Source organism: Bos indicus, chromosome 21 (genome assembly GCF_029378745.1).
Source record: "Bos indicus isolate NIAB-ARS_2022 breed Sahiwal x Tharparkar chromosome 21, NIAB-ARS_B.indTharparkar_mat_pri_1.0, whole genome shotgun sequence".
Classification (NCBI taxonomy): Eukaryota; Metazoa; Chordata; class Mammalia; order Artiodactyla; family Bovidae; genus Bos; species Bos indicus.
The window spans coordinates 33,588,401-33,611,880 of NC_091780.1; the positions used below are offsets into that span (position 1 = coordinate 33,588,401).

The 23,480-nt window shown below is 41.3% G+C and overlaps 1 protein-coding gene across 2 annotated transcripts in view; it reads left to right on the plus strand.

The window, feature by feature from the left end:
* The window catches only part of SIN3A (SIN3 transcription regulator family member A), a 68,097-nt gene that overhangs the window by 36,990 nt on the left and 7,627 nt on the right, over positions 1 to 23,480 (plus strand). For both annotated transcript variants that reach the window (XM_070775360.1, XM_070775359.1), the window contains exons 10-19: positions 1,099 to 1,217; positions 1,803 to 2,013; positions 2,353 to 2,469; positions 5,651 to 5,889; positions 7,216 to 7,399; positions 8,471 to 9,044; positions 11,207 to 11,376; positions 15,219 to 15,392; positions 21,021 to 21,113; positions 22,041 to 22,135. In XM_070775360.1, the coding sequence (XP_070631461.1) occupies positions 1,099 to 1,217; positions 1,803 to 2,013; positions 2,353 to 2,469; positions 5,651 to 5,889; positions 7,216 to 7,399; positions 8,471 to 9,044; positions 11,207 to 11,376; positions 15,219 to 15,392; positions 21,021 to 21,113; positions 22,041 to 22,135 (1,976 nt within the window). The remainder of the gene's footprint in view (positions 1 to 1,098; positions 1,218 to 1,802; positions 2,014 to 2,352; positions 2,470 to 5,650; positions 5,890 to 7,215; positions 7,400 to 8,470; positions 9,045 to 11,206; positions 11,377 to 15,218; positions 15,393 to 21,020; positions 21,114 to 22,040; positions 22,136 to 23,480) is intronic.

Sequence of the window (23,480 nt, forward strand, 5' to 3'; positions counted from 1 at the left end):
AGCCGCCAGAAAAGTCCTGCACCTCTGGGTTTTTGTGAAAGGGCAAATCACTTAGCATCTCCATGATTGGTGCCTCCTGAGTCCATGGCTCTGATCTGAACCAATTTCTGAGGGCTGCCTGGGCACTTGGTGCTTGCTTTTGAGGCAATTGTAAAAGTCCATGTCACAGCCAACAGATAGCAAGGAAAGGGTGAGGGAGGGGGACTGAACAGTTAATTTTTAAAATAGGGATAGTGTTTGTTGTTGTTGTTGTTTTCGAGGTACTTATTTCTTAGACATACTAAAAAAGTCTGGAGTTTGCTTGATAATTCAGGAAAATGCTTAGTGTTTTGGGTTATTAAAATTCTCAGCACTCTAAAGAAAGGAGAAATGAAGAAAGGAAACAGATCAAGTCAGAGAACAAAAGTACCTTATTTTAAAAGGTTATTAGTCAGGATTACCAGAGTTTGAAAAGAGTGTTGAATAGTTCTGTAAACATCCATTAGGCAAAGCAACAAAACCTTGGGCAACACTCTTACGGTTCAGAGAATCAGGCTTGTGAGAAGTAAATGTCTTATTTACTCCAGGATCTCTTTTTTCAGAATTTTTATTATAGGCATTTTTAAACATGTGAAATTAAAGAGAATGGTGAAATGACCCACGTGCACCTGTCATCCTGCCTCAGCAGGTCTCAGTTCCTAGCTGCTGGGCTTGTTTCATGTGTACTCTCGCCTACCCCAGGTTATTTGGAGACAAGTCTCATGTAATATATTATTTCACCCATAAGTACTAAGTTTTCTTTCTTTTTTTAATATTTGTTTATTTGGCTGCATCTGGTCTTAGTTGTGGCACGTGGGATCTAGTTCCCTGATCAGGAATCGAACCTGGTCTTCCTTCATTGGGAGCACAGAGTCTTAGCCACTGGACCATCAGGGAAGTCCCTAAGTTTCCTTTTTAAATGACTCCTTTTTTCAAACATAAGCATTAACACATCTAAAAAAAACAAAATTGATTCTTAATATTATCAAATAACAGTTCAAGTTTCCCCAGTCTTTTAAAAGCGATCCAGGATCTCTTGATTTCTCACTTAATTATTTTTCTTTCGGTTGTCTCCATAAGGTCCGAAAGGCTCTGCGGAGTGCAGAGGCCTATGAAAATTTCCTGCGCTGTCTTGTTATCTTTAACCAGGAGGTGATCTCTCGGGCGGAGCTTGTGCAGTTAGTCTCTCCATTCCTGGGGTAAGTGGAGTCAGGAGCTTGGCCCTGGTGCATGATATGAAAGTAAAATAAAATTTAGTTTGTGGGAGTATATGATAGACAAAACTAATTTGATTGTGGTGGGTCAGTTGACTCATAAAATGTTAGTGCTAAGAGAGTCCTCTGCAAAGTCTTCTAGTTCAGCTTTGGAGATGAAAAGATTGGTAGAGGGCACATTGGCCAAGACTAGTGGTCTCCTGATCCCCTGACCAATGTTGGATGTTTTATATAGACCAGTCTCTCCCAGGGTTCTAGAATCTTGACTTTGACAACCAAAGAATTATCTGAACTTTGAAACAATATTCTTGATTAGAAGAATGGCTGGTTATTGCCTTGTTTCAGGACAGTTCTTGCATCACCACCTTAACTGATCTTAGAGCACTCTGTAAGAAAAGGAGAAGCCAGGTATTCAAAAGCAGTTCTTCTTAGGCAAGAAGTAATAATTGTCACTGGAATTTGTCCAATGATAGCAGAGTTCTGACTCTACATCAAATAGTGGTAGTCATACCTCAGCATTACTGCATAATGCTTCTAATTGCTCACCAGTTTTTTGGTTTGATTCTTTAGGAAATTCCCAGAATTGTTTAATTGGTTTAAAAACTTTCTGGGCTATAAGGAGTCTGTACATCTGGAAACCTTTCCAAAAGAACGGGCCACAGAGGGCATTGCCATGGAGATAGATTATGCCTCTTGTAAACGGTTGGGCTCCAGCTATCGAGCCCTACCAAAGAGTTACCAGCAGCCCAAGTGTACGGGACGGACTCCTCTCTGTAAAGAGGTAAGGCCTTCCAGGGAAGGTATCAGCCCTGAGTCCTCGGCTTCCTCCAGAAGGAAGTGGTACCTGGAATGGAGAATTTGTACGAATGAAGAAATCAAAATCCTTTTCTGTCTTTTTTCAAAAGAAAATGTTTTGTACTTATATTGAGAACCTTTTTCTAACTGTCTTTTTAAACTTGCTACAGGTGAAACTTGCTACAGTTTCACTTGCCAGGGGTGAAACCTGTAATGTTAACTGTTTCTTCCCTCCCCTAAAGTTTTGTCTTTTTTAATTGAGAAAGCTTAATCACCAGAAAATTTCGTTACACTTTTGTTTCAATGTCTCTTCTTTTACCCAAAGGTTTTAAATGATACCTGGGTTTCCTTCCCTTCCTGGTCTGAGGACTCCACCTTTGTTAGTTCCAAGAAAACTCAGTATGAAGAACATATCTATCGTTGTGAAGATGAACGTTTTGAGGTACAAGCTCCTTTATCATTTGAAGTTTGGGGAAATGAGAGATTCTGAAAGAGAGGATATCTTAAATACCTACTTGAGAGGATTGGCTTTTAAGACCAAAGAGCAAGAGGCTCATATTCTTTGTGGTAAATGCTTGTTGTATTTACCATGTTTTGTGACTTTGTCAGATATATTGGTAATATTTTCATAACAAATGTGACTTATCTAGGCCACTTTAGCCCTTTTAACTGAAATTATCCATTGATGGCTGAATAATACTCCTTTGAATTTTTAATGACATTTTAAAGGTTATTGTGTTCTACGTAGTATTTAAAATCAGTATTTTAAGACCTGGTGGGCTTTCTTGCAGCTGTTTTAAATTACTTATCTTAAAGTGTATATTTTTTTTTTTAGCAGCTGTCTTACTAACATGGTTAGCAAACTAGCTCTCCTGTGAGAACTGGAACTCTTCTGTCATATTTCTGATGTTGATTTGTCTCCTTTTGAAAGAAAGTTGAGTTAGGGACTTCATTTTAAAGTAGTTGGGAAGGGAAGAGCTGGAGTGAAGAAATGAGCTGGTCGAGAGCCCTGATACCAGGAGTGGGAGTACTGGAAACAGACTCAGTTCCCAGTGTGTTTAAATGTCTGGTTCACTGATACCAACAAAAAGGGAATGTTAAATGTGTCTAGAGAAAGAAAATTACATGCCTCCTTTTTAATGTATTTATTATATAAAACTGACTGTCCCTGCTCTTCCTATGGATGGGAGATGTTTTTCTCCTTTTTAATCCATACTGATTTAGCTCTCTGCCAGTTATCCCCATTCACACTTGCTTCCTCTGTTTCTGGCATGCTTTGAATGAAGAACCACGTGTTGGTTGGTCCTCTGGGCCCCAGTGTTTATGAGGAGCTTCGACCATTTGCAGAAAACTCAGTCATGACAGATATTAACTTCTGTGAAAAGTTTTATCAAGCTGAAGAAAGCATTTCTTTTTTTATTTTTTACCTGTGTTTAGTCAGTTTCAGTGATGTGTTAGCAGAGATTGACGCCTGTTTTTCACAGGATATTCTATTCTCAACTAGTATGCCTGCACAGGAGAGAAGCATCAGCCTCATTTCCTGCTTGTTACTGCAGTAGTGAGGATGAAGGAAATGTGTGCATGTATGCACATGTGCATGCTGAGGATTGGATGCGGTAGACTAATTTGAATCCTTTATAGATCAGGATTGGTTAATATTCCTGTAATATAGTCAACCCCTAAATCCCAATGACTTGAAAAAGACCTATTTATTTCCTTGTCATACTGCATGTGCATTGGTGTTCAGCTGAAGATTCCACTCATCAGAATTGCTTGGGGACCTGCGTTGGCAGAGTGCCACCATCAGGAACACTACCAGTGACTATAGGGGAAAAGCTCAGATGGATCTTGCACCCTTAAATGCTCTAGCCTAGAAGTAATGGATGTTACTTTGACTCACCTGTTAACAGCTCATAGGTCAGAACTAGTTACACGGCCCTACAACCCACTCCAGTACTCTTGCCTGGAGAATCCTGTGGACGGAAGAGCCTGGTAGGCTGTAGTCCATGGGGTCGCAAAGAGTTGGACACGACTGAGTGATTTCAGTTTCACTTTTCACTTTCATGCATTGGAGAAGGAAATGGCAACCCACTCCAGTGTTCTTGCCTGGAGAATCCCAGGGACGGGGGAGCCTGGTGGGCTGCCGTCTATGGGGTCACACAGAGTCGAACACAACTGAAGCGACTCAGCAGCAGCAGCAGCTAATCTCAAGGCAGCCAGGAAGTCCAAGCCATCATTTATCCATAACTGGGGAAAAGGGGGCATTAAAAGTTTTGACAAAATGACTACCATAGCCCTCAAACTAGAAAATTAGGAAACACTTATACAGAGTTATAGACCCTTGAGACTGCTCATTTCCTTTATTTTCTGTTTCTCATCTAGAAAATTTTGTGTTAAGCTTTGGAAAAAAGTTAACTCAGGGTTGCTAGTCATGTCTTTAACCAGGTTAGGCTTGGCCCTTGCCAGAAAATAAAGTGTCAGAAATATTCAGTGAAAATTTAAATGGTTACCCACAAATACAACATTGAAGCCCTTAAGTAATACTCTTATTATTAGTAGATGTGGAACAAGACATTAAACATTTAAACATTTCAAGTTACTCTGAAAAACTTTACTCATGAGATTGATTTACTATCTTGAATGGTCTTTTTGGGATTTGGTGGTAGTGGTGGTTATTGTCTGTAACAGATCTGAGTAATTGACAAAAGTTCAGAGAAAAGTGTCAGTAAGGTTGCCTCCTCCTAGGTCCCTCTGGCGTGAGGGCCAGTCGTCCTCAATAAACCACGTTGGTGGCACCAGAAGTATTAACCACTGCTTTGTTGTTGTTTTTCCGTTGCTAAGATGACTCTTTGTGACCCCATGGGCTGGGGCACGTCAGGCTTCCCTGTCCTTCACTTATCTCCCTGAATTTGCTCAAATTCATGTCCATTGAGTTGGTGATGCTATCCAACCATCTCATTCTCTGTCACTCCCTTTCTTTTCCTGCTCTCAATGTTTCCCAGCATCAGAGTCTTCCAGTGAGTCAGCTCTTCACATCAAGTGGCCAACGTTTTAGAGCTTCAGCTTCATCATCAGTCCTTTCAGTGAATATTCAGGGTTTGGATGTTTGCTGTGTGCCTGGTATTGTGCTAAATCCTTTATGTGGGTTGTATTATTAAATCCAGAACACAACCTTGTGAGAGTAGGTGGTGGTATTCCTGTCTTACTGATAAGCTAACAGTTTTATATGGCCATGGTATGAGAAGGCATGGCACCCAACTCCAGTACTCTTGCCTGGAGAATCCCATGGACGGAGGAGCCTGGTAGGCTGCAGTCCATGGGGTCGCAAAGAGTCAGACACGACTGAGCGACTTCACTTTCACTTTTCACTTTCATGCATCGGAGCAGGAAATGGCAACCCATTCCAGTGTTCTTGCCTGGAGAATCCCAGGGACGGGGAGCCTGGTGGGCTGCTGTCTATGGGGTCGCACAGAGTCGGACACGACTGAAGCGACTTAGCAGCGGCAGCAGCATGGCAGAGCCCAGATTCAAATCAGGGAGTTTGACTTCTACCTTCTACTCCCGACAGCTATTCTGTTCTGATTTGGGTCCTGAACACACTTTTGTCTTTTTTTTTTTTATAGCTTGATGTAGTTTTAGAGACCAATCTGGCAACTATCCGGGTTCTGGAAGCAATACAAAAGAAACTTTCCCGCTTGTCTGCTGAAGAACAAGCTAAATTTCGCTTGGACAACACCCTCGGGGGCACATCGGAAGTCATCCACCGAAAAGCACTCCAAAGGATATATGCTGACAAAGCAGCTGACATCATTGATGGTCTGAGGAAGAACCCTTCCATTGCCGTCCCAATTGTCCTTAAAAGGTACCTGAGTGCATATGCCCTTCATGCTTTAGTGTGCTTCTCAACAGATTTAGTGTCCCATTAAATAAGATTCTCCTTTTTAGCCCAGTTATTCCATGAGACCTCCATTTCTCCCCAACCTCGGCTGTAGGAAGTCAGGTGGATAGTGTGGGATAGTGGAGCTTCTTGATGGGGTTCTGTGTCACCAACAGCAGAGAACAAACCTTTCCAGTCCATACTGGAATGCTCTGTGTGTTTAGGGGGATATTTTAAAAGAGAGAACAGAGAAGAAAACAGCCGCCCACCTTCCTGCCACTCAGTACTAACCAGTGTTCACATCTTTTGTTTTTTAGTAAGAAAAATCACTTTGTCTTTATAAAATTGATATGTTACTTAAAAAACCTTAGCGTCCCATAAACTTCCAAGAATGTCTTCTTTCTCCTAACCAACCTTCAAACCAAGTATAGAGGGGCCATTGAACCCACCTAAATAAGGCTGTAGTATCAAAGAGGAGGCCAGGGCTGAGCCCCAGGCGCCTCCAAGACCGTGGCACTCCTATAAATCTGGTCCTCCCTCTGTATCACCTGGTGAAAACTTATCCGCTGCACAGTTCACACGTGCCCAGATTTTCTTGTTCCTCCTCAGTCTTCCTCTCAAGAGCTGGCAGAAGGTGTTTGCCTTCTTGCCAGTAGTGTTTAACTTTTGTCTTCGAGGTGGAGGATATCCTTCAGTTCTAGTGCTGGTTTTGATTTTATTCTCCTCTCTTCTAGAGAATCAGAATCAGTTGTTTTCATTGGAACTTCCAAGCTCTGTCTAGAGGAGCATTCATTGTTGTGCAAGTTCTCTGCTCTTGAACATTTACGTTAGCATAGTAACCATTCTCAGAAGTCCTGTAGCAAAGAAACTTGTTTCTCTTTGTTTTAGCTGGCCAAGGAAGAGAATCTACTCTTCTAGGGTATTCTGTGGAATGTTGTTTGAGAAACAACTGTTCTCGGCAAGATTTCTGACTTTGGGATAAATTCCCCATACTAAGTCCTGAATGAGTAGTTTTCTTGTGTATCAGAGTTCAAGACTAGTTTGAATAAATTTACCCCAGAGTTGCCAACAGATCTGACAGATCTGCTGTACCTGTTGACCTTTGAAATAAAGTAAACCTGACATATTTCTTACTTCTAAGCCCTTGTGGGATGAGGTGCTCTTATCCCCTTTTTATGGATAAGGAGGCAGTTTTACATGGCTAATGTGGCAGAGTCAGGATTCCAGTCTGCAATTGTAATATGACTCCTTGCCTTAAAATTCCCTCCTCTGGACTCTGCTGTCTTTCTTTTCCACCCTCCACCCCACTAGGTTGAAGATGAAAGAGGAAGAATGGCGAGAAGCTCAGAGAGGCTTTAACAAGGTGTGGAGAGAGCAAAATGAGAAATACTACTTGAAATCTCTGGACCACCAAGGCATCAACTTTAAACAAAACGACACCAAGGTCCTGAGGTCCAAGAGCTTACTCAATGAGATTGAGAGTATCTATGATGAGGTGAGTCAGGGATCCCAACATTTGTGAGAAGTCTCCAGTCTGTATGCTCAGCATAGCTGTGACTCCTGCAAATTACCTTTGTTACATGAGCATGAGACCCTCCAAGGTTTGTTGATTGTTGCTTCATAGGATAGACTTCTATTCCCAGTTCTTCTACCATTTTAAATCTAAGGCTCACTAAGCTGTTTTACTGGTTTTCCAGTTTTCCATCCTGGTTATAGTTAATGCCCACTGCCACCCTTCCACTTCTCTCCATATTTTCTTCCAACAGTACCTTATATTCCTTCTTGTAGCCTATCTCAACCTTCCACAACTTAAAATACTATCTTCAATCCCCACACTCTTTCTCTCTCTGTTTTTGACCATGCTGTGTGGCTTGTGGGATTTCAGTTCCCCCACCAGGGACTGAACCCAGGCCTTTGGCACTGAGAACAGGGAGTCTTAACCACTGGACCACCAGAGAATTGCCCCCAGACTCTTGCTAATCCCTTGTTTATTCAGCATCCTTCAGGATTATGTAGAGTACTGGGAGCTAGGATACAGAGATGAATAAGAAGTTAATCCTTCTTTCTTTGAGCTCATAGTCTTAGGGGATGGATAGAAACAAATAGAGTATGATTGAGAATTTCTAGAAGGGTGTGATCTTGAGTTTTAAACTTTATTATGAAAATATCAAGCATACATGAAAAGGGAGAGAGCAGTAAAATGAACTGACATAAATTTAATTTCCTCTCTGTCTTGCCAGTTTTGTTATATCTGCCACCTTCCTCACTCCCAGAAGTATTTTAAAGGAAATTTTAGACCTCCTATCGTATCCTCCATAAGTACTAATGTAAAATTTTAGAAGATGGTCTTCTTTCTGTCCTATTGTCTGGGAGGTACCATGTCATGGTACCTCCAGTCATTTTGGTATCAAACCACATCTTGCACATTATCTTTTTGTTTCTGGAAGTTTTCGATTGGAAAATAGTGGCCATTATGGTTAGTAGAACATACTGCTGGTGTAATCTCGTAGGTCTGTTTGTTGCTTTTGTAGCTGTCACATAATACTTTGTCTCTCTCTCCTGGTAGAGGCAAGAGCAGGCTACGGAAGAAAACGCTGGTGTACCTGTTGGCCCACACCTCTCACTTGCCTATGAAGACAAACAGATTCTGGAAGATGCTGCTGCTCTGATTATCCACCACGTGAAGAGGCAGACAGGCATTCAGAAGGAAGACAAATACAAAATCAAGCAAATCATGCATCATTTTATTCCAGATCTGCTCTTTGCTCAGAGAGGTGATCTCTCAGATGTGGAGGAAGAGGAAGAAGAAGAGATGGATGTAGATGAAGCCACAGGGGCGGCTAAGAAGCACAATGGTGTTGGGGGCAGTCCCCCTAAGTCCAAGCTACTATTTAGTAACACAGCAGCTCAGAAGTTAAGAGGGATGGATGAAGTGTACAACCTCTTCTATGTTAATAATAACTGGTATATCTTTATGCGGCTGCACCAGATACTCTGCTTGAGGCTGCTGCGGATTTGTTCCCAAGCTGAACGGCAAATTGAAGAAGAAAACCGAGAAAGAGAGTGGGAACGGGAAGTGCTGGGCATCAAGCGAGACAAGAGTGACAGCCCTGCCATCCAGCTGCGTCTCAAAGAACCTAGTGAGTGCTAGGGTTGTCGGTCTGCAGAAGGTGTGAGAGCTCGGGGATGCAGGACCTAGTTAGACTCAGGACTGCTTTCTTTTATGTTAATGCATAGAGCACAGGCAGTCCGTAGAGGCTGGCTGGGTTCAAATCCTAGCACTGCAATTTACTGGTTGCGTGACCTTACTTAAACTCTCTGAACCTGTTTCTCTGTAAACTGGAGGTGCTACTTGTTATCTTGTGGGGCTGCTGGGAGAATTGGGGGAAATATGCAAAGCACCCTGTGCCTTGCTTAGATCATAGACCCTCAGTAGCTGGTACTGTGGACACCAAGGAAGTGGGTGTCAGTTACCGTCGTCAGTTTCCCAAATGGAAGGTCTCTCTGAAAGGACAGAGAATGACTGAAGCATCATAGTTGGTTCCACTCCACGACGGAACAACTGTTCATGCCTGAGACAATTGCAAAAAAAAGAGATGGGGACTCAGGAGATGGTTTGAGACAGCAGAACAGGAATGAAGATAGAAAACTCAGAAAAAGGAAAATAAGGGAAGGTTAAGGAAGCCTCCACATGCTCTACGTGATTCTGTGCTGCTTGCTTCTAGATCTCCCTTCAGGTTGTAAGTTAGGTACTTAATCTGTTAGCCAAAGCTCTTCTGTGAAACCTTCTTGTGTGTTCTTTAGGAAATAACCCATTTTTGGAATGAATTATCTTTTTTTTCTTAACTGTTAGTCATGTAAGAAGCCCATGTGAAGCCCTGGCCATCTATCTATTGGAGAGCTAATGACCTTGGAAATTAATTCTAAAAGCCTTTATCTGGATTAATCCTAGCTTGAGAGAGACATCTTTTAGACTTCAGTGTGGCGATTCCCTCTGCTTGGGAGGAAACAAGAAAGATGACCTAATCTTGGCTTGACCATTGACTTAACCTGATTTTTGAGGCTAACAGTTTGTTCTTGAGTAATAATGCCAAGCCTCCACTGATCATGGCTCACGTGGTTTGCACCAGTAGAACTCATAGCTTTATTCTGACGTGAAAGCATTTTTCACAGCAATAACACAGCCCATGCCTCTGCTGTGGATCTGAACAAGGTAATGTTCTGTCAGGAAACTCAAGCCAGTTGCTTCTCTTAAATAGTAGTTGTCCTGTTTTGCCTGTCTTGAATGAATCCATCACACTTCAAATAAATGGAAATGGACTCAATTTTTGTTCTCAGAGCCTTTTTTCCCCTGTATAAACTTACAAAGAGGTAGCTAAATGTCAAAGACAAAGAGTTCTCTTTATAATTTTTCTCATTGTAGTGAACTTTTGGTTGAAGTATACAACACATACAGAATTGCGTAGCTCAGTAAGTTTTTACAAAGCAAACACACCTGTGTAACCTGCCCCCAGATCAGGAAACCACATAATCAGTAGCCCCCTTGCACTGCTGTCTGGATTGCCAGCACTGGAGATGAGATTTGCCATCTGCATGTAAATAGGTCTTATTTTAGTAAGCTAAAGGTGGAGCCCTTTCACCTTTCCTCGTGCGCTGTTAGTTGCCAAATGTCTGTAACAACTGATAAGGTTTCTATCTGGTGGTTGAGGTGATTCATATGCAGCAAGTATAGATCATTTGATGTAATTTGTGAACTACAGTGTTGGGAATCCACTTTTAAACAAAAGGACTTTGACAAATGCAGACACTTCATTATTCATAAAAGATTAATCTGCCCTCCTAGTTTCCTGTTCTGAGAGGCTTCTCAGTGCTAGTGTTCGGGTCTGTCTGCCTTTTCTCTTCAGCCTTCATGCTTTGTGAAATAGCTCTTTGAGCAAGCAGCCCACCCACGTGGGGGATACTCCCTTTGCAGGCTCCTCTCCTAGCAGGGAGCCGACAGCTTTTTGAAGAAACTTCTTTCCTGGGATGTTTTGCTCTCATGTCACGCATTGCCAGCCGTACTGTAAATAAGTGTTTTGGTCAGTCAGAGGGTTAGAGGCCGCTGTTGAAATTGCAGCGTCACTCTCCTTTGATAGACAGTGCTGGGGTTGTGGCCACCTGTCAGATCTCATCTGTTTGCAGCACACTGAATACTGAGGGTTGGTTCTGTGCAGTGCTTTTCAGGCAGCTGTGGGATTTGCCCTGCCCTCTTCCCATCTTTTCTTAGCAGGGTAAGGCCTCACCTCTCCCCTCTTTCCCACAGTGGATGTTGATGTAGAAGATTATTACCCAGCTTTCCTGGACATGGTGCGGAGCCTGCTGGATGGCAACATAGACTCGTCCCAGTACGAAGATTCGCTGAGAGAGATGTTCACCATTCATGCCTACATTGCCTTTACCATGGACAAACTCATCCAGAGCATTGTCAGACAGGTGAGGGTGTGGTGCGGGCGAGGGTTGGGGAGGGAGATAGTCCTCATCTACAGGTGGGGCAGGTTTTCTTCTGGGAACAGATGGGCAGTTTTCTCATGTGATAATGTTAACGAACACGTGGTTGTAGAGGGGAGGGAGAGGTTAATGTGATGTTGGATCTCTCCTGTTAACTGAGTGGAAGGGCTGCAGCCATGTGACTGACTGCTTTGCTCAGTGTGCCCTGGGAGGAGGAACCTACCTCACATGTGAGGTTTTGCCCCCAGCTCCTGTCCCATCTTCCCAGCTCTTACGTTATGTACCAGGTGTGAGCTATTTCCTCTTCTGTGAAAAGTGAAAGTGTTAGTCACGTAATCGTGTCTGACTCTTTGTGACCCCATGGACTGGAGCCCGCCAGACTCCTCTGTCCATGGAATTCTCCAGGCAAGAATACTGGAGTGGGTTGCCATTTCCTTCTCCAGGGGATCTTCCTGACCCAGGGATCGAACCCCAGACTCCTGCATTGCAGGTGGATTTTTTTTTACTGTCTGAATAGGTGTTGGTAATTCTATGGACTTTCCTCATTTAACATTTGAAGTTCTTTTTACAGGAAGGGTTTTGTATAACATCTTTTATAATACTCTGTCAGCCTCACTATCTGAGACTCCCTCTGAGTTAGGTTTATAGTTGGCTTTGTGGTTTATTCTTGGGGTACCCTGGGAGTTTGTAGATATGTTGTTCTTTACAACAATGATAATTTTATAGCAAATAACATATAATAGATTTCCATTCCTTTGCCTTTTGTTCTGAGTTCTCAAAGGTATCAGTCTGTTGTTAGTACGCTTTTTTCTTTAATTAATGAATTTATTTATTTTTGGTTGCACTGGGTCTTTGTTGCTGCACATGAGCTTTCTTTCATTATGGCAAGCGGGGGGCTGTTCTTCATTGCGGTGATCAGGCTTCTCATTGCAGTGGCTTCTCTTGTTGCAGAGCACGTGCTCTAGGGCACACGGGCTTAGTTGCTCTGAGGCATGTGGAATCTTCCCGGACAAGGGATTGAACCTGTGTCCCCTGTGTTGGCAGGCAGATGCCTATTCACTGCCCCGCCAGGGAAGTCCCACTTTTTTCTTTAAAGTGGAAAGTGCCTTCCTTAGGTAAAATCACAAAGGAGTCCTTTGTGAGGTACTCTTGCTTTTGTCTTGAGTTTCGAAGGATGTGTGGCTTTGCACCCGTCTCGTAGGATCTACTCAAAGTCAAGGAATAACTGAATCTTGGCATCTTCACAAAAGTTGTCAGGGAGGGAGCTGCAAGTTGAAGCGGTTATTAGGCCTTCCCTTAAGGGGTCTTTATGTTGACAGACAGAAATCTTTACATGGATATAATCAGCTATGGTCATAATTTTTGAGAGGCTAATGCCTATTAATGTCCCCTAAATTTATGTAAGAGTCCACTTACCATACCATGTGCTTATGTTTCTGTTTACAAGTTTGCTGTTGCTGTAGCTAGAAGTAAAGTCTTGCATACTATCAGCTCAACTTTAAAAATCCAATACAACCAGCCTTTTCTTTTTTTGTAAGCCCACAGTTGATTTTTTAAACAATAGATTAGTGATTAGTCCATTTACTAGAAGCACCTGGTGATTATTTTGAGTCAGTAATACATAAGGTCCAGTCTTTTTTTTTATGGAGACAGATTGTATCCAGAAATCCAAATCTAGTGTTTTAAAAACATATGTTTATGCTTCTCAGCTTAACTCCTGAATTGGAGGCATAACATTTCTCCTTAAATCCTTTGCTGTTCTCCCAGAGTTCATTATTGACTGGAGGTCGAATATACATTGCAGGGTCAAACCATATATTTAGCTTACTTTTCCAAACTAGTTTAATACAGGTTTGCTTAAGAATACAATAGGCAGTCTCACAAATGTCTAGTGTGGGACTGAAAGTATGGCCAGACCAGGTAGGGACTAGACTAGGAAGGTTTTTTCCCTCTCCAGCATGCCTCTTTTCTGGACATCTTCCCCATCCTCACACTTCTCTCTGCAGATGAACGTCCGGCCCCCTGAGTGTTTTCAGTGCTGACATGACCAACCTTTCCAATCCAGGTGCTCCTCTGTGAAATGTCTGTCTACCAGACACACTCATTGTGTCATTTCAGTTTAGCAGGAGAGAGAATTTGACAAGCCTAACATTGGGTTGGGAGTTGCCTGTTTGTGCCTAGATTTATAATGCTACCCTTTCCAAAGACTGGGTGGGGCCAGAAATCCAAGAAGAGGGTGTGGAAGGAGTCGGTGACCTTTAACAGGGAAGTATAAAAATGTATCTACATAGTAGAGACCATGCTTTGTATACTTTTTTTTTTTTGCACTGCTTTTTTCTCTTAAACACTGTGTTTTAAGCTTACCCCTGTATTTTCAAGTTATAAGCATTATTTTAACAGTCACATTAAAAGCTGTTGTATGGCCTAATTGTAATTTAACCATTTCCAGTTGCTGGCCTTTCTACCACCATCAGGTCACTCACTGTCTGACCTTACATTTTGTCCATTTATCTACAAATACACATACTTGTCATTTAAGACTTTTTCAAATGTTAAAAATAAGTAGTTGTCATAGTTACTAGTGCTTCAAAAAGAGTGTATCTTCCTAAAAATAGAATGGCTCAGTGGTTATGAGAATTTTAAAGTAAAATAAATTGTTATTGCAATTAACATTTTGCTTTCTTTATCTGTTTTTCACAGCCTTTGGCGTTTTTAAGGGGTAAAATTTCATTTGAAGGAATTTTTATTTTTTGATAGATGATATCATCATGACCTATAAGAATGGAATCTCCGAAGGGTTCAACTTGCTAGTCATCAGAGAGTTTAACAAGATAGTCACCGAAGTTACCAGTAGTCAATCATGATTGACATGTATTGAAAATGAGTTAATTTGCATAAAGTTTAAATACTATGCTTTTATTATCAGATGTGGAAAAATAGGGAATGTGTTAGAAAGAATATTGGCCTGGGGTCCAGAAACTTGAATATTTGTTCTGACTTAGCTCCTTCAGCTGAGTGCCAATGACAGATTAATTCAGCAACAGCTTCTTCGAGGCCTGTTGAATTTCTCTTTGTACCAGGGCTTTGACTATAGGAATGGATCTTGTTTTCATGGTTCTCCAAGTTCCCTCTCCTCACCTTAGCACACAGTGAGTTTTCTTATCTAAAATGTACGTTTGTCTCATATATAACAGGGCACCCCTGTCCAGACTGCTTCCCAGGGTAGTTGTGTGGATCAAATGAGAGTATGTGTGAAAGCAAATTATAAATGGTAAAGAAGTGCCATAAAGGTAGCAAGCCATAGAAATTTTCTTTCATGTAAAAAAAAATTTTAAGTACCTTAAATGGCTTCCCTGGTGGCTCAGTCGGTAAAGAGTCTGTCTGCGATGTGGCAGACCCAGGTTCAATCCCTGGGTGGGAAAGATCCCCTGGAGAAGGAAGTGACAACCCACTCTAGTATTCTTGCCTGGAGAACTCCATGGACAGAGGAGCCTGGTGGGCTCCATGGGGTCACAAAGAGTCAGACACAACCGAGTGACCAACACTAGAACTTTAAATAGTACCATGTTAACCTGAGTTACCTATGGTTTTTCTCTTAAATATATATGAACATTTTAGTCGTGGACCAATGATATGGTTGAAGATTTTGGCTCGGTTATTCTCTAAGAAAATAAGATAGTGATTTTATATGATTAATTTTCTAAAATTTTCAACCAGAAAAAAACCTTTTTTTAACTGAATGATTGGAACCACCAAAGGAAGGCTGAGTGTATGACGGGGAGAACTGTATTTTTGGTTCCTGATGACTTGCCTTTGCTTGATTCCAGCTGCAGCATATCGTGAGTGATGAGATCTGTGTACAAGTGACGGACCTATACCTGGCAGAAAACAATAATGGGGCCACAGGAGGCCAGCTGAACACACAGACGTCAAGGAGCCTCCTGGAGTCAACATATCAGCGGAAAGCTGAGCAGCTCATGTCAGATGAAAATTGCTTTAAGGTGAGAGTTACTCATGTAGTCAGGGAACATGCTGATGCCAGTGTAAACTGTTGGGACTCTACCCTGCAGAAGTCAGAGCCATACCAGGGTGCTTCGACCCAGTGTCTCCACTCCTAGAATGCCTTGGAGTTCCTTTGAACTCATTAGAAGAAATATAAAAAACATGGAAAAGTAAAGTCTCGTAGGCAGTCTGTTTCTTGCCTTTAAAAAAAAATTAGTTCTTATATATGATTTTCATTTTCTCTGAACTGGTTTTTTTTTTTTTTTTTTTTGGTATTAAATGCTTTGTGAATATTGTTTAAAAATGTAATCCATGGTCATTGTAGAAAAGATGGGAAATGTAGAGAAAAGAAAAACTAGTTGTCTACAGTTTTCCCCAGAAAGAATCATTGATGGCATTTCTAAACTTTTCTATGTTTGTATATATTTTGAAAGAGATTATACTGGGCAAAGCATTCTGTGTAACTTATTTTGCTCAATTAGCAGCACCTCTGGGTCTTCATCTTTTTATGACTATTCAGTATTTTATAAAAAATTATGCCCGTCTCTTTGGACATTTAGGTTGTTCCCAGTTTTCCACCATTATAATAGCTAATTAGAAAAGCCAATAGCTGGAGACTGGGAACAATCTAGATGTCCAGCCCTTAATGGGAATAGTTAATGGCAGCCTGCTGTGTGACTGCTAGATGGCAGATTTTGCAGCTCTTAAAAGTTAATTATATGTTAGTAAAAATACTGAAGCAAATAAAAGGACACAAAATTATGTATACTATTATTGCACCTGTGTAATATGTATAGTTGAACAAAGCCTGTATGTATTAATGTAAGGATAGGTTTAGGTGGCCCAGAGTAAGGTTTGCAGTTGGTGGAGCAGAGAGAGCTAAGCTAAACAAAATTTTAACTTGGTGAGCATGTCCTTTAGTGATCTGACCCTCACTCTTCACTTGGCTGTGTGTGCTTCTGCTTTCAGCCTGCTGTTGGCTTAATTTAGAATCAGAGACCTGGAAATGAGTTTTCTAGTTCAGTCACAGTTGTGATGCTCTACTACCTGAGGACTTTCCCACTACAGAGGAGAGTTCCTAAGCCTTTCATAGTTTTAGATCTATAAATGTTTATCATGAATTTAATGTGTGCTTATTTCATGGTGACAGAATTACCACCCCCACCGACAGTGAGTTAACAGATTGTGTGGTGAGGGCCTATGAAGGAATGGGTAGACTCACCCTGTAGATAACACATTTGTCAGAATAGCAGAGGGAACAGAAGGTTTGGTAACCAGGAATATTGGGTCATCACAGTGACCTTGTTCTTTAAAATGTTTTACATAGAGAGTGAAAGTCCATAGTATGAGCATCAAGCAAAGCATAAGCAGCCCTTCAAATCCCCTGCCCAGTCCTACCTCCAGCCTCCTCTCCCTTCATTTTTTTCTAGACATATTCTCTAGTGCTTTTTAAAAATTAGACATGTTTAACTCTCCATATAACCACTCAAACCCTTTTCTATGCACTTAAATATACCTGTGTATTTATGTAGAAATAAATTTTTTAACTAAACTATGTACTTTACATCTTGCTTTTTTCCACTTAATGTCTTAGAATTTGCTCTATTTTGGTTTATATAGACATAACTCATGTTTTTCAGCTGCTGTGTCACACTTAAAACTATGAATGTGCCATAGTTTTTTGTGGTTTGCTTGTTTGTTTGTTTAGGGTATTAGCTCCCTCACCATGGCTCAAACTTGAGCCCCCAACAGTGAGAGCACAAGAGTCCTAAACACTGGACCACCAGGGAATTTCCTGTGCCATAGTTGTGTTTTTTTTTTTAAATCATTCCCCTATGGGTGAACGTTTTAAGCTATTTCTGTTTTTACTATCTCAAATAGTGCTTCATTGAACAACATTTACAATTTATATTCTTGTGTGCATGTGGTAATGTTAAGGGTAGAGACATAGAAATGAAATTACTGGGTTAAAAGGGCAGGATATGCATATTTTAGGGCTTCCCAGGTGGTGCAGTGGTAAGTGAAGTGAAAGTCCCTCAGTTGCTTCCGACTCTTTGCAACCTCATGGACTATACAGTTCATAGAATTCTCTAGGCCAGAATACTGGAGTGTGTAGCTTTTCCCGTCTCCAGGCGATCTTCCCAACCCAGGGATTGAACCCAGGTCTCCCACATTGCAGGTGGATTCTTTACTGTCTGAGCCACCAGGGAAGCCCAAGAATACTGGAGTGGGTAGCCTATCCCTTCTCCAGGGGATCTTCCCAACTCGGGAATCAAACCAAGGTCTCATGCATTGCAGGCGTATTTACCAACTGAGCTATCAGGGAAGCCCCGTGCAGTGGTAAAGAAACCGCCCAACAGTGCAGACACTGCAGGAGACAGGTTTAGTTCCTGGGTTGGGAACGTTCCCTAGAGGAAGAAATGGCAATCAACTCCAGTATTCTTTCCTGAAAAATTCAATGGACAGAAGAGCCTGGTGGGCTACACTCCACAGGGTCGCAAAGAGTCAGACACAACTGAGCATGTACTCACATGCATGTTTTAAAATTTAAACTTTAATGGATATTCTCATTTCTCTGTCAAAGTGACAGGATATACCAGTGTGCACTTTGGTAAGAGCATTTATTTCTCTGTAACACTTAGTATTATCAAGCTCATTTTTGACAATTAGATGATTAGAAAAATATTTTAATTCATGTTTCCCTATTTCCTGTTGTCACCCATTTTCCCTCTTCTGTGTATTGTGTACTCATATGCACGTCCTTCACCGTTTCTGGGGGAGCAGGATTGTAGTTCTTTTTATGTACTTTTTCAAATATTTTTGTTATGATTTGTTTGATTTTCTTTGTTATGATTTCTCTGAAATCGATTGGTCTTCCCCTTTGTCTTGTTTTTCAGGGCCCAGCTAAGTGTCACTTCAGTAAAGTGGAATCTTTCTCAATTCACTGAGCAGGGAATAGCATATTGCTCATGTTTCTAGAATAGTACCTTTGTAGTTATTTTGTTGTAATGTAAATATAGCTATTTGTATGTATTCTTTTTCCTTTACTAAATTAAGTTCCTCCATGCAAGAAACTGGGGATTTCCAGTGGCTCAGCTGGTAAAGCACCAACCTACCACTGCAGGGGATGTAAGAGGCACAGATTCGATCCCTGGGTTGGAAAGATCCCCTGGAGGAGGGCATGGCAACCCACTCCAATATTCTCTCCTGGAGAATTCCACGGACAGAGGAGCCTGGTGGGCTGCAGTCCATGGGGTCACAAGAGTCAGGCACAATTGAGTGCACATGCGCACATGCATGTGTGTGTGCACAAGAAACCATGCTCTCTTCTGAGTGTGCCCCTGACAGATAAACAGCAAGCATTCAGTGACTTGACTTTGTGTTAGTTGAATGAAGCAAAGGAGGTATGTAGAAAAAGGAGAGGAGGGTGGTGTCCAAATGGTAGAGGATCTTCATAGCCATAGTAAGTAAGAGGTGTGAATTTTGTTGTGGTTGGTGAGCAGTGAGGCATTTTTAAGGACTAAATAGCCCACTGGATTTGAGCTTTCAGGAAGATCAGTTTAGTAGCACTGAGTAAGGAGAAGGGGAGGAATCGAGGCATATTTACAACTGGAGGCCATTACCAAATTGGGGTGATGGACGTGGGCAGTCTAATGAGAAAGCTAGTCAAGCCTTGGAGTGGTGCGGAGGTCAGAGAGTTGGGGTGAACACATGGTAAAGGACCTAGCAAGATATGTGTCAAACACATGAGGAGCCAGTTGGGGTGAAATCGAGTTCAGTTTTAGGCATGTAGAGGATGCTCTTCTCAGTATTACTTTGAAGGGTGGCTTCCTTACAGCCATAGGACAGATCTTGACTCTAGGTTATTCATCCTAAATCCAGGGGGTTTTAGCAAACTCCTAGAAACAGTTTTTTTCAAATCTATTTTGAAAGTAATTATGTTTGTGTTTATATGTGTATATGTTATATTCTTGTCATTTTAAAAAATTTATTAGCTAAGAGGAGTTTTTAAAGGCTGCTCTAGAAAAACTGTGAACCAGAACTGGTTTCTGGTTCTGTTTGCTTATTGACTAGCTGTGTGGCCTTGAGAAATCAGAACTCTGAATTTTAGGTTTTTACCTATGTAAAATGAAGAATGTTGAAATAAATGATTCTCAAGCTTTTTTTTAATCTCTGATCTTTACCATGTAATTCTGATAGTGATCTTTTTTTATGTTTTTAATTTTAATTTTTTTGAATTATGAAAGTATGATAACACATTTACAGGAAGTTTGGAAAATATAGAACAAGGTTACATACAGTTCCACTATATATTATAATTATATTTTTAAGTAGATAAGTTCAGTATCAAACTCTCGAAAATTAATAGAATGAGTATACAGAGAAGTAGAAGGATATAGTAAAGCACTGTGAACCAATTCAATGTAATTACGATTTATACAGTTTTCATGTTAAGAGTAGGATACAAATTCTATTCAAGTTCCCACAGACTGTAAACTTGGAGACACTGAAGCATGCTATGCTAAGTCGCTTCAGTCGTGTCCGACTCTGTACGACCCCATAGTCGGCAGCCCACCAGGCTCCATCGTCCCTGGGATTCTCCAGGCAAGAACACTGGAGTGGGTTGCCATTGCCTTCTCCAGTGCATGAAAGAGAAAAGTGAAAGTGAAATTGTTCAGTCGTGTCCGACTCTTAGCGACCCCATGGACTGCAGCCTACCAGGCTCCTCCATCCATGGGATTTTCCAGGCAAGAGTACTGGAGTGGGATGCCATTGCCTTCTCCAGGGACATAAAACAAGGTGCAAAGCTTTGATGGTCTAAAGGTAGTGAAAACATAGAGTCTGTTCTCTTATCACTGTGGAGTTAGGATAGAGATCAATCCGATACTGATTTATCTGCAGCAGTTCCTCAGGATAAGGGCGTTGAGAGTCCTGGGATTCCCAGCAGGGAACTCTGTGTGCCATCACCACTTGATACTTCTTTTGTGCAAAACATGACTTGGTTTTGCCCCTATGAGTGTATTGCTTTTAAATATGAATTTTTAAAAAAATCACACAAATAATATTAGCAAAACTCAAAATTTCAAATATCATTGGTTTCATTGCAACAGATCACTTCTTAATGTTGATGGTTTGTGTTCCTTACCCCATGGTATGTGTGATTTCTTGGGTAGTTTTTATTGTGGTGAAACGTGATTGCTGCTATCTGATGTTTTCCACTTCAGTTTGGTATGGGAAGTTTCTTTTTAAAAAAAATAAAAAACACTGTAGACTTGTTTACATCTTTGCATTAAGTTCCATAAATGAGATTATCAAGTGAAATGGCATTGACGTTTTGTGGTTCTGACTTTTGAGCACTTTCTGATATTGATTACTGTTTTAGCTAATTCAAGAAGTATGAAACATGAAATGTCAGCAAGAAGCTCTTATATTTCATTTTGCTGGTAGCAAGATGAACAACCTTTGCCTTTTAATCACCTCTTAAGCTTTTGAGTATCTTCCTCATCTCTTCAACTGGAGCAAAATTTTTTTTTTAACTCTCTTGCCTCCCCACTTCTCAACCCTTGAGAATCTAATTACAGCTTTGGAGATGGTCTTTTGTTTACACTAAGGTTTCTTATTTGCAGCTTATGTTCATTCAGAGCCAAGGCCAGGTTCAGCTGACAATTGAGCTTCTGGACACAGAAGAGGAGAACTCGGATGATCCTGTAGAAGCAGAGGTATGGATGAACATACTGCAGAAACTGTGCTGAGAGTGTGTTGTGCTCTGAGAGTCTGCGTAGGGACTGTCTGCTAGAAGCCCAGCCAGCATTAGCCTGTTTAAGGGTCAGGACCTGATGCTTAAAGTATAGGTCGTGTCAGCCATGTCTTCGACTGAAGAGACTGCCTGGGGGTAGATTTTTTTTTGGGGGGGGGGTAGATATTTAGAATTAATGGCAGTCTCTCATCTAGCTTTTAGTAAAGCCCTCTCCTCAGAGGAAATCTCATGGTTGGCAGCTTGTTTTTCTCCTAAAGCGTAAGAAACAGCAAATGAGGTGCCATCTGCCCAGTATTATCTTGATTCTTTTGAGTCATGTTTACTTTCTGTTGGGATAGATGGAGCCAGGAGTTCAGTCCCACAGAGTAGATGGAGAGTGAGTCGGTTGTCACAGCTGGGTCTAGCAGATAATATTAATGAGAGAGGCAAGCATCGTGCAAGACATTGAGGGCATATGGAGGGGAGGAGACAGTTGTTTTATGGGAATACGGATGTCGAATCTTTAATTTTTTAAAAAAGTTTCCAGAAATTCAGATTTTGATGTGAAAGGTACTGATTTTCAAACATTTGCCACTATACATTTTGTTCTTTACAAGAACCCTCTGTGGGGAAATAAAACTTGTCAGTGAGCTACCTTCTAACCATTTACGACTTCTGATAACTCTAAAGTGTCTCAGAGAAGCTTTAAGTTTTGCATTCTCACAGCTTTTTTAAACTGTGTTTCAGTACCACTTAACAAGCATGTCATTATGGGAAGAGATTTTTTTTTTTTGATCTTGAAATTTAAGGATTTCAGACGTTTCAGTCATAGAATTTGCTAACCCACCTGTTGAGGTTGGAGTTCAGGTTTTTTGCCTTCCCCACACCCATGTTGTGTTCACCCTTCTAGCGCTGGTCAGACTACGTGGAGCGATACATGAATTCTGATACTACCTCTCCTGAGCTTCGTGAGCATCTGGCACGGAAACCAGTATTTCTCCCACGGTGAGTGAACCATGTCGTGTATCGGCAGCAGGACACTTCTTTCTGCGTGTCCAGGAACGAGGAGTTAGCTCACTTTTAGGTTCTTAGTTTTCATTTTATCTATTGTTCTATTTACCGAGGACAGTAATTTGAAGTTTGTGTGGCTTTTACACCGTGCTCTTACCTGGAGCGTATGCCCAAGCATCAGGGAGGTAAGAGTTTTAGGAATCAGTAATAACTTCCCTTTAGAAATATGTGTCAGAGTCTCCAGGGTTTGATGATTCACTGGGAGGACTCACAGGACGCAGTCATACCCACAGTAATGATTTGCCATAATGAAAGGATACACAGCTAAATCAGCAAAGGCAGAAGGTGCCTGTGACAAAAATCAGAGGCGCAAGCTTCTAGAGAGTCTGTGGCTTCCATTGGAGTCACAAGGACACTCTTAATTCCTCCAGCAGCAAATTACAATATGTTTGAAATGCTGCCTACCAGAGAAGCTTGCTGGAGACTTGGTGACGTGAGTTTTTTTATTGGTTGTTAGTCCTGTAAGTACCCTCTGCCTAACTTGTACCAAAATTCCAGACTTCCAGAAGGAAAGCGGGTTTTCAGCTTTCCATTTACTTTGTACAAACAGTTTAGGTACAGTGAAGCACTCTTAGCATTTAGAGAATGGTGGAAACTCTCCCACGATCCACAGTCCCAGAACCCACCCAGGGGACAACCTTGTAAGCAAGGTGTTCAAAGGATGGCAGCCTTAGTTAGGCTGGCTGTGTTGCTCTTAGCAGAATTTTTGAAATTTCCTCCCTGTATATGGGGAAATTGTGTATGTTGGACCTCTATCTGAAGATGAAAACAAAGTTGCAGAAGTAGAAAACAGGTTTTGCTGTAGTTGAGCAGCTTTCTTCCTTTTCCAAAGTTTGGGAATTGAAATCTCATGTCTTATATTCCCAGAAAGGTATTATGATAGTGTGATTAGACTCATTCCTGATTGGAACATGGAAAGAGGTGTGAACAGAAGGACGCTGCCAGCTTCTTCTACTCCTTGAGTCATTTAGCAGACTTCAAGCAGCTGCTCTGTGCCAGGCCCCTTTCTCAACAAAACAGATTTAGTCTCCATGCTTATGAAACAGTACGAATAAACATAAGATCGTATATCTCTCACCAGATTGGCAAAATTCTTAAAAGATTTGTAAACTGTATTATAGCAGGTGTAGGGAAGAGGGGAGCGACTTTCACATACTTTAGGGGGAAATATTGATACAATCATTCTGAGGTCAGAGCAGTTAAAATGCAGAAGACTTTACCCTGGACCTTTGGTTTTTAATAATTTGCCTTACAGCTATTATTACAGCTGAGGTTATTT